At 44.9% G+C, this 11,930-nt stretch overlaps 1 protein-coding gene across 5 annotated transcripts in view; it reads right to left on the bottom strand.

Annotated features, from left to right (window-relative positions):
* Positions 1-8,865: 8,865 nt before the first annotated feature.
* LOC119307516 (26S proteasome non-ATPase regulatory subunit 10-like) overlaps positions 8,866-11,930 on the bottom strand; it is a 6,923-nt gene continuing 3,858 nt past the window's right edge. For 3 of the 5 annotated variants that reach the window (XM_037583590.1, XM_037583592.1, XM_037583594.1), the window contains 3 exons: positions 10,330-10,402; positions 9,543-9,910; positions 8,866-9,428 (listed from right to left, as the gene is read on the bottom strand). In XM_037583590.1, coding sequence (XP_037439487.1) covers positions 9,795-9,910; positions 10,330-10,402 — 189 coding nt within the window. In that variant the 3' untranslated portion in view covers positions 8,866-9,428; positions 9,543-9,794. Of the gene's footprint in view, positions 9,429-9,542; positions 9,911-10,329; positions 10,403-11,930 lie in introns of those variants that run through there. The other 2 variants (XM_037583591.1, XM_037583593.1) reach the window with 2 other exon arrangements.

The following is an 11,930-nucleotide window of genomic DNA, read 5'->3' as shown; positions in this document are numbered from 1 at the left end:
GATTTATTGAGAACTCGGTAAGCATGAGAGTTTGATGCATATCCAACAAATATGCCCTCATAAGTTTTAGGTTCAAACTTAGCTAAACGGGATTTTTTGTTTAGATTGAAACACTTACAACCAAATACCCCAAAGTATTTGACGTTAGGCTTTATGCCGATTAGGAGTTCATATGGTGTCTTGTTCTTGAGCTTGCGAAGATAAAGCCGGTTTGAAGCATGACACGCGGTGTTGATGGCTTCGGCCCAAAGCTTGTATGGAGACTTATACTCGTCAAGCATGGTCCTAGCCATTTCAATGAGCGTCCGATTCTTCCTGTCTGCAACACCATTTTGTTGGGGAGTATATAGCGCGACATATTGATGCTTTATCCCCTCTTCACTCAATAACTCATCCATCATGTAATTATTGAACTCGGTGTCATTGTCACTTTGAATTGCCTTAATCTCACAATTATGTTGACGTTAAGCTTCTTTGGCAAAGTTGATGAAGGTTTCTTGAGTTTCATCTTTGGTCTTGATAAAGAACACCAAAGTATATCTTGTGTAGTCATCAACAATGACAAGGCAATACCTCCTCCCTCCCAAACTATCATAAGTTGGAGGCCCAAAGAGATCCCAGTGGAGCTCAAGAGGCCTCAAGGTGGTGATGATAGTCTTCACTTTATGAGCTTTTTCATGTAGTTTTCCGGCAATGCAAGCACTACAAGGACGATCTTTGGCAAAGGACACATTGGTTAGTCCAAGGATGTGCTCCCCTTTAATAGAGATTTTAAATTTCTCATGCCAACATGGGCGAGCCATCGGTGCTATAGCAACCCCACGTCGGCCTTGGCCATTAGGCATATTGCAAGATGAGTTTTCTCTTTTGGGAAATCAACCACGTAAAGGTTGTCTTCAACATGACCAACCAAGACCACTTTGAGATTGCTTCTCTTAAATACGATCACATGGAATTCACCGAGATGAGAATCATAACCGGCACATGCCAATTGAATTGTTGAAACTAAATTGTAGTGAGGGATTGGACAAGCATGACATTTGAAAGTGATGAATCATTAGAGATTACCACCTTGCCCAAACCCAATACCTTGCCCTTGCTATTGTCACCAAATGAGATGTTCTAAGAAGCCTTCAGTGAATCAACGAACTCCACAACCATCTCCCTCTCTCCGGTCATATGATTGGTGCATCCACTATCGATCACCCGTTGTTTTCCACCGGAGATATAGTCCTACAAGAATCAAGCTTTGGTTATAGGTACCCATTTTGCAATTGGTCCTAGAGAGTTAGCAACAAGGGTCTTAGGAGCCCAAATAGTCCAAGCATAATCATCATAGTTAGTGCCAACAAATTTTGCAAATGTGTAACCATCGTCTCCTCTCATGAGGACATAAGATGGATTGTTCTTGCCGGCAAAATCCTTGGGAATGGCCATTCCCTAGTGACCTTGTCGTTCCCAACAAATCATTTTTCCTTCTCCTTCTCCTTGTGCCATTCTTGCACAAACACTACTTTTTGGGGAGGAGGAGGAGTCGGACCGATCTTCTTCTTGTTCTTACCTTTCTTGGATGTGGGGTCAAACCCAATTCCCTACTTGATAGCACACTCCATTTGGTTCCTCAAGAGGTCATTGAGGTTTTTATCTCCTTGAATGCATGACACAAGCCCTTTCTCAATTTGGGCCTTCAAATTCTTATTCTCCTCTTGGAGAAAGATTCAATCATGAACAAAGTTAGCCATACAAGATTCATCATTCAACTCCATATGATGTACGGAAGTAAGTGCCTTAATGGTTGTAGCTTTAAGTTGAGCATAAGACTCGATGAGAGCAATGAGGTCACCTTTGACAACCTTGGAACTAGCCACAAGGAGCTCATGTTCCTCAACAAGTCTCGTGTGATCAACTAGAAGCTTCTCAACTCTAACATTAAGGGCATCCTTGCTCTCAAGATTGCAAAGCATCATTCGTTTTAACAAAGTCAATTTGATGAGCCGACAAGGCTTCCTCAAGTGATGCTCTCATGACATTCTCTTCATGTAGTTCGTGCTCGAGGAGTTCGACTCTCTCTTTTCCTCTATGAGGAGGTTTTCAACGTTCTCAATAAAATCACCGCGTTCGGTGAGTGACTTAAGGAGATCACCAAAATGATCACGAGCTTCACCATGAAGAGTTTTCATGAAAGCCATCAAGGTTTCCTCATCATTGTCCACGCCCTCTTCACACTCATCCTCCACTATCTCCCATGAGACATTGGCAGTGTAGATGGTGGGTTTTTTAGATTTGGACTTTGTTTTTACCTCTTTGGCCATAAGGCACCAATGAGTGAAAGGCTTGTCCTCGTTTGGAGAGTCAAAGAGGCCGATGGTGGAGGAGGAGGTAGTGGCGTGCACGGCAATAGCGTTTCTGCCCACTTAATCATCATCACTGTCATCTTCATCTCCAGACATGTACTCTTCATGGACTAGAGCCTTGTCACCTTTCCTCTTTGAGAACTTGGTGAACTTATTTTTCTTGAGCACAAGCTTCTCGGACTTGTCTTCACGTCTCTCATACGGACAACCATGCACAAAATGTCTTGGGCTATCACAATTGTAGCATTTTCTCCAACCAAAAGATCTTCCTTGAAGATTCTTCCCTTTGTTGGCCATGGTCCCGGAGTACTTTTTGACTAAGAGAGACAAGTCTTCCGCAAAGTCATTTGCCAGACATGAAGTGTCAACATCATCCTCACAAGTCTCTTCACTCACTTCTTCATCCCTTGAAGGTTGACTAATCACTTTGTTGGCTTTCAAGGCAAGATTAGAATTCTTGGTTGCTTGAGAAATTGCAAAGGTCTTCTTGGACTTGGTCTCCAAAAGAACAAGAGTGATGAAGGTGGAGACAACTTGAGCCGCGGTCAACTTGTGATAATCCGGACGTTGATGTATCATTGTGACCATGGTATGTTCCGTCAGAACCATAGCATCTATGAACTTGTCCTTGATGAAATCATCATTTTCCCAAGTGCATCCAAAGTTTCTCAAGTTGAGCACAAGGGACTTCAATCTCTGGTAGACCTCTTCCGCGGACTCACCCTCATTTCTCACAAAGAGATTTACTTCTTGCTTCAGCAAAGCCAACCGAGATCTTTGAATTGCTTCATCCCCTTCGAGGGCTTCCTCAAGGCAATAACAAATTTCCTTGGCGGTCTTAAGGAGATAAATGGAGTCATTGTAGTCATCGGTCACCGTGTTGCGCAACATGTTGTGGGTGGATGCATTGAGTTGATCATCAACCGCTTCTTTTGGAGTGAGATTCATCGGGTCCTTGGGATTGAATCCATTGACCACAATCCACCATAGTTGAGCTGAAGCACTGCTAATATGAGACTCCATATCTAGCTTCCATTTAGCAAACGCATTAGCTTTGAAAGGGCGGAGGCGGCCCAACAGGATTAATGCGAGGGTGTTGCAAGGATTGGGGTGAGTAAAATGGTTCCACGGCATTGTACTTAGCAACTTGAGTGCGAGCCGGAGATGGTTCTCTCGAATCATCCGCATCATGAATGGCGTTTGGATCAAATGAGTTTGATGCGGAAGTTGAGGTTTTAAGCAAGCATTGATTTCCTCCTTGACAGAGGAACGAACTTCTTTCAACATGAAGGTTTTAAGGTCCGCAAACATTGAAATAATGTCGAACGCGGTCAAGGGGGCACCTGGGTTAACCGGTGCGGCGGGAGCAATGACCGGAGCACCAAGTGCATCCGGCGCGGGGGGGAGGTTTTCACCATCCTCCGCAAGGGGTGCACTACCTCCCACATTCCCTAGGTCGGCCATACCCTCTAAGGTTGTAAAACCTTATATTAGAGCACGAGGCTCTGATACCAATTGAAATGATCAATACGGACGACTAGAGGGGGGTGAATAGGAGACTACAAATTTTAATCTTTCTTGTCAATTTTAAGATTTAGCGGATAAATAGGGTTCACTAGATATGCAACTAGGTGAACACAACCTATATGACAATCAAGCTTAAAGCTAAATATGCTAGGCAAAAATCTAATTAGCAAGACAACAAGCATAAAAGGCAAAGTAAAGTGCGGGAAAGGATTAACCACAAGTGAGGCGAGGATGCGGATTTTATCCCGAAGTTCACGCTTCCTTGGGGAAGAGCTACTCTCCGTTTAGAGCGGTGCCGGAGCAAAGTCTTGCAGAACGCCATGGAGGCTCATCGTAATCTCTTTCGAGTCACCCCCAACGGATGAGTCTCGAATCATTTGGGGTTGGTCTTGAAGGTGACCACCTCACCACCACACCTTTACAAAATTCTCCGGAGCACACCACAAGCAAGGAAGCTTCCGGAGGAACCTCTAACCACCTAGGAGCCCAAGCTCCAAGAGTAACAAGTCAATGGGGAAGAAATGTTGCAGGGAACGTGATTTGGTTTGGTCAATATGTAGATCGGGTCTTGCTCTCCCAATCCCCAAAGTTTCAACAAGTTTGGGTGGAGGGATTGAGAGTATTGAGCAAAATGGGGTGTAGCAATGGTGGAGCTCAACAAGACATTAGGGTTAGAGATCGAGGAGGAAGAAGGGGGCTTGTATAGTGTTCTTGGTCGGGTGGCCATTTCTGCCCGTTGGACCCCATGCGCATAGGCTAAGTCAGCCCCGTACGCACGGGGTACTCAGCAACAAACGCACCACCCCCGCGCGCACAGGGGTCAAAAGACCCCGTGCGCACGGGGTACTCAGGGAGTTATGCAGTACCCCGTGCGCACAGGGTACCCAGGAGGTTACGCAGACCCCGTGCGCACTGGGTACCCAGAAACATTCTGTTGCAAACTCTCTGAGTACCACACACAAGCACACTACGGATTCAAGTGGTAGGAATGGGTAGGCTGGTGTTTATGTTTCGGCGGTGGCATTCCCACACAACACATATCCACACCGACCCCTCTTAATAGTGCGGTCTTTCCTACGACTCAAATCGAACCAAAAGAAAAAACCTTCGAATCACCGGTAGACCACCCCTTTGATCTTTTTGAATTGGGGGGAGGGGGGGGGGTCACACATCTCCATCAAGAGCAATATGAAACCAATATCCTGAGATAAACTTAGGCAACCGATATTAGTTCCGCTAACCACATTGTCACACAAAAATATAGTTTACGTGCCAATTGCACTTTCAGCGGCGAACGACTTGTCGCGGGTAGTCGTCGCACTTTATGAGCGGCAACGGTGGGCCAACCAGCCGCTGGGCCAGCGCCGACCCCGGACGATGGCCGAGCATATGTTTGTCAGTGCTGTTCCGGTGGGGTAGATTCGAGCGGCTAGAGACGGAGTCGTGCTTGCATGCGGCGTAGAGGTGTTGTCCGGACTGTGCGGTCCGGTGCCCGGCCAATGCATGCCTAGGCACAGCCCACCGGCAGCCGGATGCACAAATGAGGTGGCCAGATGTGCTCAAATCCGGTGGCCCAGCTGGACAACGACGCGGTCGGCCGAGGGGTAGGGGTGGGGGTGGGCGGTGGTAGGGGTTGCGCCGGGCTGGTGGGTGGACGAGAAAATGGCGGCAGCGACGATGACGGGCTAGGGTTCGGGGGGGTTGGGGCGGCTGGGGGGAGAAAAAGGGGCGCGTGTGTCCCTGATGGGCGGGCCAGGGGAGGACACGGTCACGCGTCGCATATGTCCGCGTGTGTCCGTTTCGACGCTAACGTGGCCCAAAATCGGGCCAGGAATGATCAAAAGCGGAGAAAATACAAACGTTCATCTATTTGCTCCCGCGCGTTGGTCCGTATTTTGTGTCCATTTACTCCCAAACAGATGTGGTCGGGCGATTTGGGACCGTGCGTTGAAGTTGCCCTAAGGACGAGGAAGATCGGTGGTCTCTCGGACTGGGACGGTGTCTAATTCAACCTTATGATGCACAGCTCCTTAGTCAGTCGGCGCTGTTTTATCTGTCATCATTTCGAGACATTAAATTACGATCAATTGCATATTTGCTCAAAGCGTGCAGTAACACTTGATCACGACTTGGTTGAGTTGTGCTTACTAGCCCTCGAAGCGTATGGCTCGGCCGTCTGTTTTCATTGATTTTATCTAGACTTGGTGTTGACACACGAACACGTTACGTGTACCCTCGACGCAGGGGTGATGCACCGTAGCTCACGAAGAAGACCCGACCAACAGCGTGATACGAGACTATTGACGGGTGCTTTTGCAGACCCGAAATTCCACACATCTGGAAGGGACCCCGTCAGGAAGTGCGGCCGCTATGGGCTCCTCTAGGTCAATTCGCACGCCCCTAGAGCCTGGGGATTCGCAGCTCTCAAACACGAAGAACAGCAAAAAAACGAGACAGAAAAATGATGCAGGGATAAAACGTAGATGAAAAAGTAATATATTGATTTATTCAATTGTGTTGTTTAATCGACTGTCACCTCCAACATGTATAAGAGGCGGCTGGACTTCCCGTACAAGTAGAAGTAAAAGATTCATCCGGATTTTTCTTACACGAAAAATTACATCAATTCACATTAGAGTCCTAGTTCTAGTCCAACTCGAATTCAGTCTGGATCTGGCCCAAACTTGTGTCTACCTCCTTGTACAGACCGTCGAATTTTGCATATGACCTCCGATCAAGATGGCTCAGACATCAAATTTGTACGTCTCGACGAGACGAACAACTCTCATTTCGATCACTTTTCCGGACAAGGCCATCTTCAATACTCCACGAAACCATCTTTAACCTTCGGTCAGACTCGGCATGTAACTGATTGGACTGTCCGAGTCTTGTAGTGACATTGCATGCCATATACTATCTCTGATGATGATGACCCCAAAACCAAAGTTGATTGTTTCGATGATACGCACAACTTCCATGTTGAACACTTTTTCATCCGAGGCCATCCAGATAACCTTTCAGGCACATTTTCAGCTTCTGGTCGGAGCACTCGGATTCGAATCTCCCCACTCGGATGTTAGGGTCCTTCACTCGGATCACCCAGCTAAATATTTCCACTTGAATGACAACTTTTCATTCGGATGGCATATTTCATTCGGATCTTCAATATTTTCACTTGAACGACACACTCAGATGGCAATCTTCTACTCAAATGGCAAGCTTTCACTCGAATGACAATATTTCATTTGGATATGCAATATTTTCACTCGAAATATTGTCATTCGGACGGCAATCTTTTACTCAAACGGCAAGCTTTCACTCGAATGATAATATTTCATTCGGATTTGCAATATTTTCACTCCGACGGCAATATTTTACTCGAATGGCAAGCTTTCACTCGGATGGTCAACTTTTCACTCGCATTTCTTGACTGAAAACACAATGATCTTGTTTTGCCTCCCTAGATTGCATACGGCCTCGGATCGAGACAATTTATATATCAAAATCAACCGGCTCGACGAGACGAAACTTTCTTCTATGAAGATTTTTCGATTCAAGGCCTTCTTGAGGGGCGAACCTCTTGCGCAACCCATCAGACATCACCCAGGTGGGTGTGTGATACCTCACGCCATATTTCGGCTCAGGGTCAGTCTGCAGTGTATTGCCTCTAACTTTTGCATACGAACTCGAATTGAGATGATTTATATACGAAAATCAATTGACTCAACGAGACGAAAACAATTCATGTGGAGTGCTCCTTCATCCGGGGTGGTCTTCGAGGCGTAATCTGCCGAAAAGCACTCGGAACACTAAATTCTGTCACTCCAAGTATAGTTGCGGTCCCCAAGATGAGGTCGGATGGCGATAACCTAAACATCAAAGTCGTTCTACTCGGCAACGGGATGATTTCTCACGCGTAAAATACTTTCACTCGTGGCCATCTTATTTGGCAATGGGGTGATTTCTCACGCGTAAAACCCTTTCACTCGTGGTCATCTTATTTACCGAAAAAGCTTTCGCCCCGTTTTATAAATAAAGCAAACCGCCAGAGAGCACACATACAAGGACTAGTCCACACACACACACCCAAGTCTCACAACAAAGAACAAAGATTCTGCTGAGGGCACAGCTCAACAAGCCCAGGAATAAAAAACAAGAAAACAGCCGGAGCGGAGAACGTCTAGCCTGGTTCCGGCGGAGGCGGCGGCGGCGACAGACGGATGGCCATCGAGCGGAGGTCGGCGATGACGTCAACACTTGGGTGTACCATCTTATTTACCTTTTAGGCCGTGCCAAAATCTGATGTCGTCTTGAAGGATTCATGAGTTCGATGCGTGTCCCGGTCTGTGACCGTTTTGTTGCTAAATTCAGTAAACCAGTATTGGTGTCACATCTCACATGCCATCGCAGCCATCATGCATTCGTGCTATGGACCAGTGCTACATACTTTACTTCAAAAGTCAAACATGTCTGTGTTTGATCAAGTTTACGCAATCAGCCATCGATATCTAAAATACTTCCTCTGTAAACTAATATAAGAGCCTTTAAATCACTAATTTAGTAATCTAAACGCTCTTATATTAGTTTACGGAGGGAGTAGTAAATAAATGAAATACAACTTTATGATGAATCTAATGATATTAATTATGTATATTGTGGGTGTTCATATTTTTTATATAAAATTCATCAAAAATAGACATGTTTTACTTTAAAAATATATATACACTAGATTTTGGAACATTTTGAAACGGAGAGAGTACATTCATTAAGATGAACTCACTGAAACAAAGAGATCACATAGGAAGAGGAAGGACCAAGGAACTACTAGACAACAAACATATGCACATGCACATGCACATGCACATATATTGTTTCAAACGAAAAATGTTTCCAGAAAAAAGAAGGTATCTGAAGGAGTAACTTCTTTACGATGTCTTTTTTACTTTGCAAACGAGAAAATTATACATGCAGTATGCAAGCTCGACTTCACTAACACTGTAACTGTCCAGTGACATGGCGATGAAACAATCAGCATGAGACGACGACATTTCCAAACTATACTATACATTTGACACTAGAAGTTTTGCCAATAACAATCCAATACAATGAACCTAACAGTAGGAAAAAAAATTCTAGCACGTTAAGAAAGTACCAGTATGACCCCTAAACAAGCCTTCAGAGAGAAAACAGTTATGTGCTGCAGTAACAGGAAGACAACGGCAAGTCTGAATCCGTTGACGATTAAGTTTTTTTTCAAGAATAAGTGCTTCACTATCCAGATGGCCGACGCTCCTTCAACCGCCCAGAGGATTGTCGGCGGCCACTCCCGGGAGATGATCTGGCCTGCTTTTGAATCTGCATTAACGGTAGAGATTCGCGTCGCCCTGGGGCAGCCCGCCTGACCCACCAGAGGTACAAGATGAAGATCAACAGAATGATGGAGAGCTGCAAACAAGATAAAAAGGATCTTGCTGCCATGTGAATTTGACGGAGGCCTCTCCATGACGGTCTCCTTACGAGGAGGGGCAATCTCTTTTCGTGAACAAGCTGAGTGGAAAAAGAAAACAAAAGTTATAATTCTTTGCAAATGTATAATAGAGCTTCCTATTCAATCTTTCTACTGATTTGTCTTGAGCAAATTGCATGACAAAAACACCACACCTTTGCCGCATACCATGACAGGAAACGACCATTTTGCAACAACAGCTCTGTCCTTTCCATGGCAAGAGATATATGTTGCTGCCAATTCAGGATAATAAAGCTTTGCCCTCATGAAACGGCATAAACAACACTTTCCATCCTCACCGCTAGCCGGCAACTCATCGATTGCATGTATCAGTGCTTTGCAGCATGAGACTGAGGGTGACTTCCATGACTTGTCCGGTTGCATGCATGAGAGGACTGCAAGACTGATCATGTCATATCGACAAGTGCCCTCACTAAAACTTGTATCATGCTGATGGAATGCACCCCAGTCGATAATAGAAGGATGGCAAGCAAAAAGACCAGCAACGGGTACATAGTACAAACTGTCAAAAAAGAGGAAAAAACTTATCATGCTAAAAAGAAGCGGTAGGTAATCATAGTAGTAATAAACAGTACACAATTAAAGGCCGACAGAGAAAGATGCATCATCAATTCATCATTGTCTTATGCAATCTATGACTCGCTATCTGGCACAATGATTACAGCATGAAGAAGCCTGGTACAATTAAGTAAATGCAGTCAATATTAACTACAAAACATGAAACTAAACGCCAACCCTGTAATGTAGGATGGATTCATACAAAAGGTAGCCAGATATAACAGCAAACCTCCTCAAGTTAAATATATTGTACTCCTCCGTTCCAAAATTATTGTCGTGGTTTTAGTTGAACTAAAATCATGACAATAATTTTGGAACAGAGGGAGTACTTGAAAAGCACAAAGAGAAAAAGAAGTACTGTACCTCTCAGTAGTTCCATAATTGCTTTCATGGTTTGGCCTGCAGCTCGTGGAACATCTAACCCTGCATTACCAATCTAAAAATGTAGCTAGCTGTCAATTGCTCAATTATGATCTAGTATACAAAACGACTAAAGTGATGTCATTGGAATATAGAACTAGAATAGCTCAACTTCGCAAAAGAAGAAGCATATCCCATACATAGTTTTACATGCTCAAGACATGTCAATCTCAACATACTTAACAGCATTGCGCACGGAAATACATGACCCCACCACCGCAGTTCCCAATCTGTATGTTAGGTGGTCTATCATTTAAATTAGCAAGATACCCTTTAGCTTGGGCCTTGAGCCAATTAGGGATGAGATCTATGAATTGTTAGGCCTCTATATAAAAAGAGTAAAATGCATAAAACCACCACTTTAGCGTCATACCACTCGGAAAACTACCACTTTACAAAACGTGACACTTTGCACCGCACCGAAAATTTGGCGGTGGCAAAAAACACTAAACCAAAATTTGATCTCGTTCTGACGTGTCCGATCGCGCGCGGGCCGACAACGGTGACGGCGCGCCACTAACGGCCGTTAACTGCTGTCTGAAGCGACTGGGCCGGCCCTCACTCCCACCCTTCTCTCCCTCTCCTTTTTCTCGCGGGCATGGCAGCGGTGGCGGCTCCGGGTCCATCGGCGAAGGAGTGGTGGGGACAAGGCGGTGAACAGAGCTAGTTAACTTGGCTGGACGGCGTGGCAGGGGGGACCCACAACGGGGGGAAGATTGTGCTACAATCAAATTGGCCAGATTTTGGAGCAAAATTCGTTGATTTGTAGTCAAATGGTGTTGGTCGAGCTCTAGGTGAGCTGCCTCCCTCTCTCTATTAGCAAACCACTACATGTGTGCTTGTGTTCCAGATTTGGAAACTAGGGTTTGGTTTGGTGGAATTTGAGCAATTTTTTTTGTTAACTGAATCTTATTGTGACTTGAATGCAGTTAACTATATCTTCTTTTTCTGACTGAATCTAGTTGTGAAATGAACATAGTTAACTGAACCTAGTTGTTAACTGAATCTTGTTAACTGAACCTAGTTCCAAAACTGAACCTATTTGTTAACTGAACCTAGTTGTTTACTCAACCTAGTTGTTCACTGAACTTAGTTAACTGAATCTTACTGTTTGTCACTGAACAAATAGGTTCAGTTAACAAATAGGTTCAGCTAACTAATTTCAATTAACAACTATGTTCAGTTAACTATGTTCATTTCACAACTAGAATCAGTCAGAAACAACAAGATATAGTTAACTGCATTCAGTTCACAATAAGATCCAGTTAACAAAAAAAAATTGCTCCAATTCCACCAAACAAAACCCTAGTTTCCAAATCTGTACACAATGAATGATTTGCTAATAGAGAGGGAGGCCACTCACCTAGAGCTCAACCAGCACCATTTGACTGCAGATCAACGAATTTTGCTCCAAATCTGGCCAATTTGACTATAGCACAATCTTCCCCCTCGCTGCTGGTCCCCCTGCCACGCCGACCAGCCAAAGTGACTTGCTCTGTTCACCACCTGGTCCCCACCACTCCTTCGCCGATGGATCCGGAGCC

Source organism: Triticum dicoccoides, chromosome 5B (assembly GCF_002162155.2).
Source record: "Triticum dicoccoides isolate Atlit2015 ecotype Zavitan chromosome 5B, WEW_v2.0, whole genome shotgun sequence".
Taxonomy (NCBI): domain Eukaryota; kingdom Viridiplantae; phylum Streptophyta; class Magnoliopsida; order Poales; family Poaceae; genus Triticum; species Triticum dicoccoides.
Note: the sequence above shows the minus strand (reverse complement) of the source record. Positions and strands in the feature narration are given on the sequence as shown.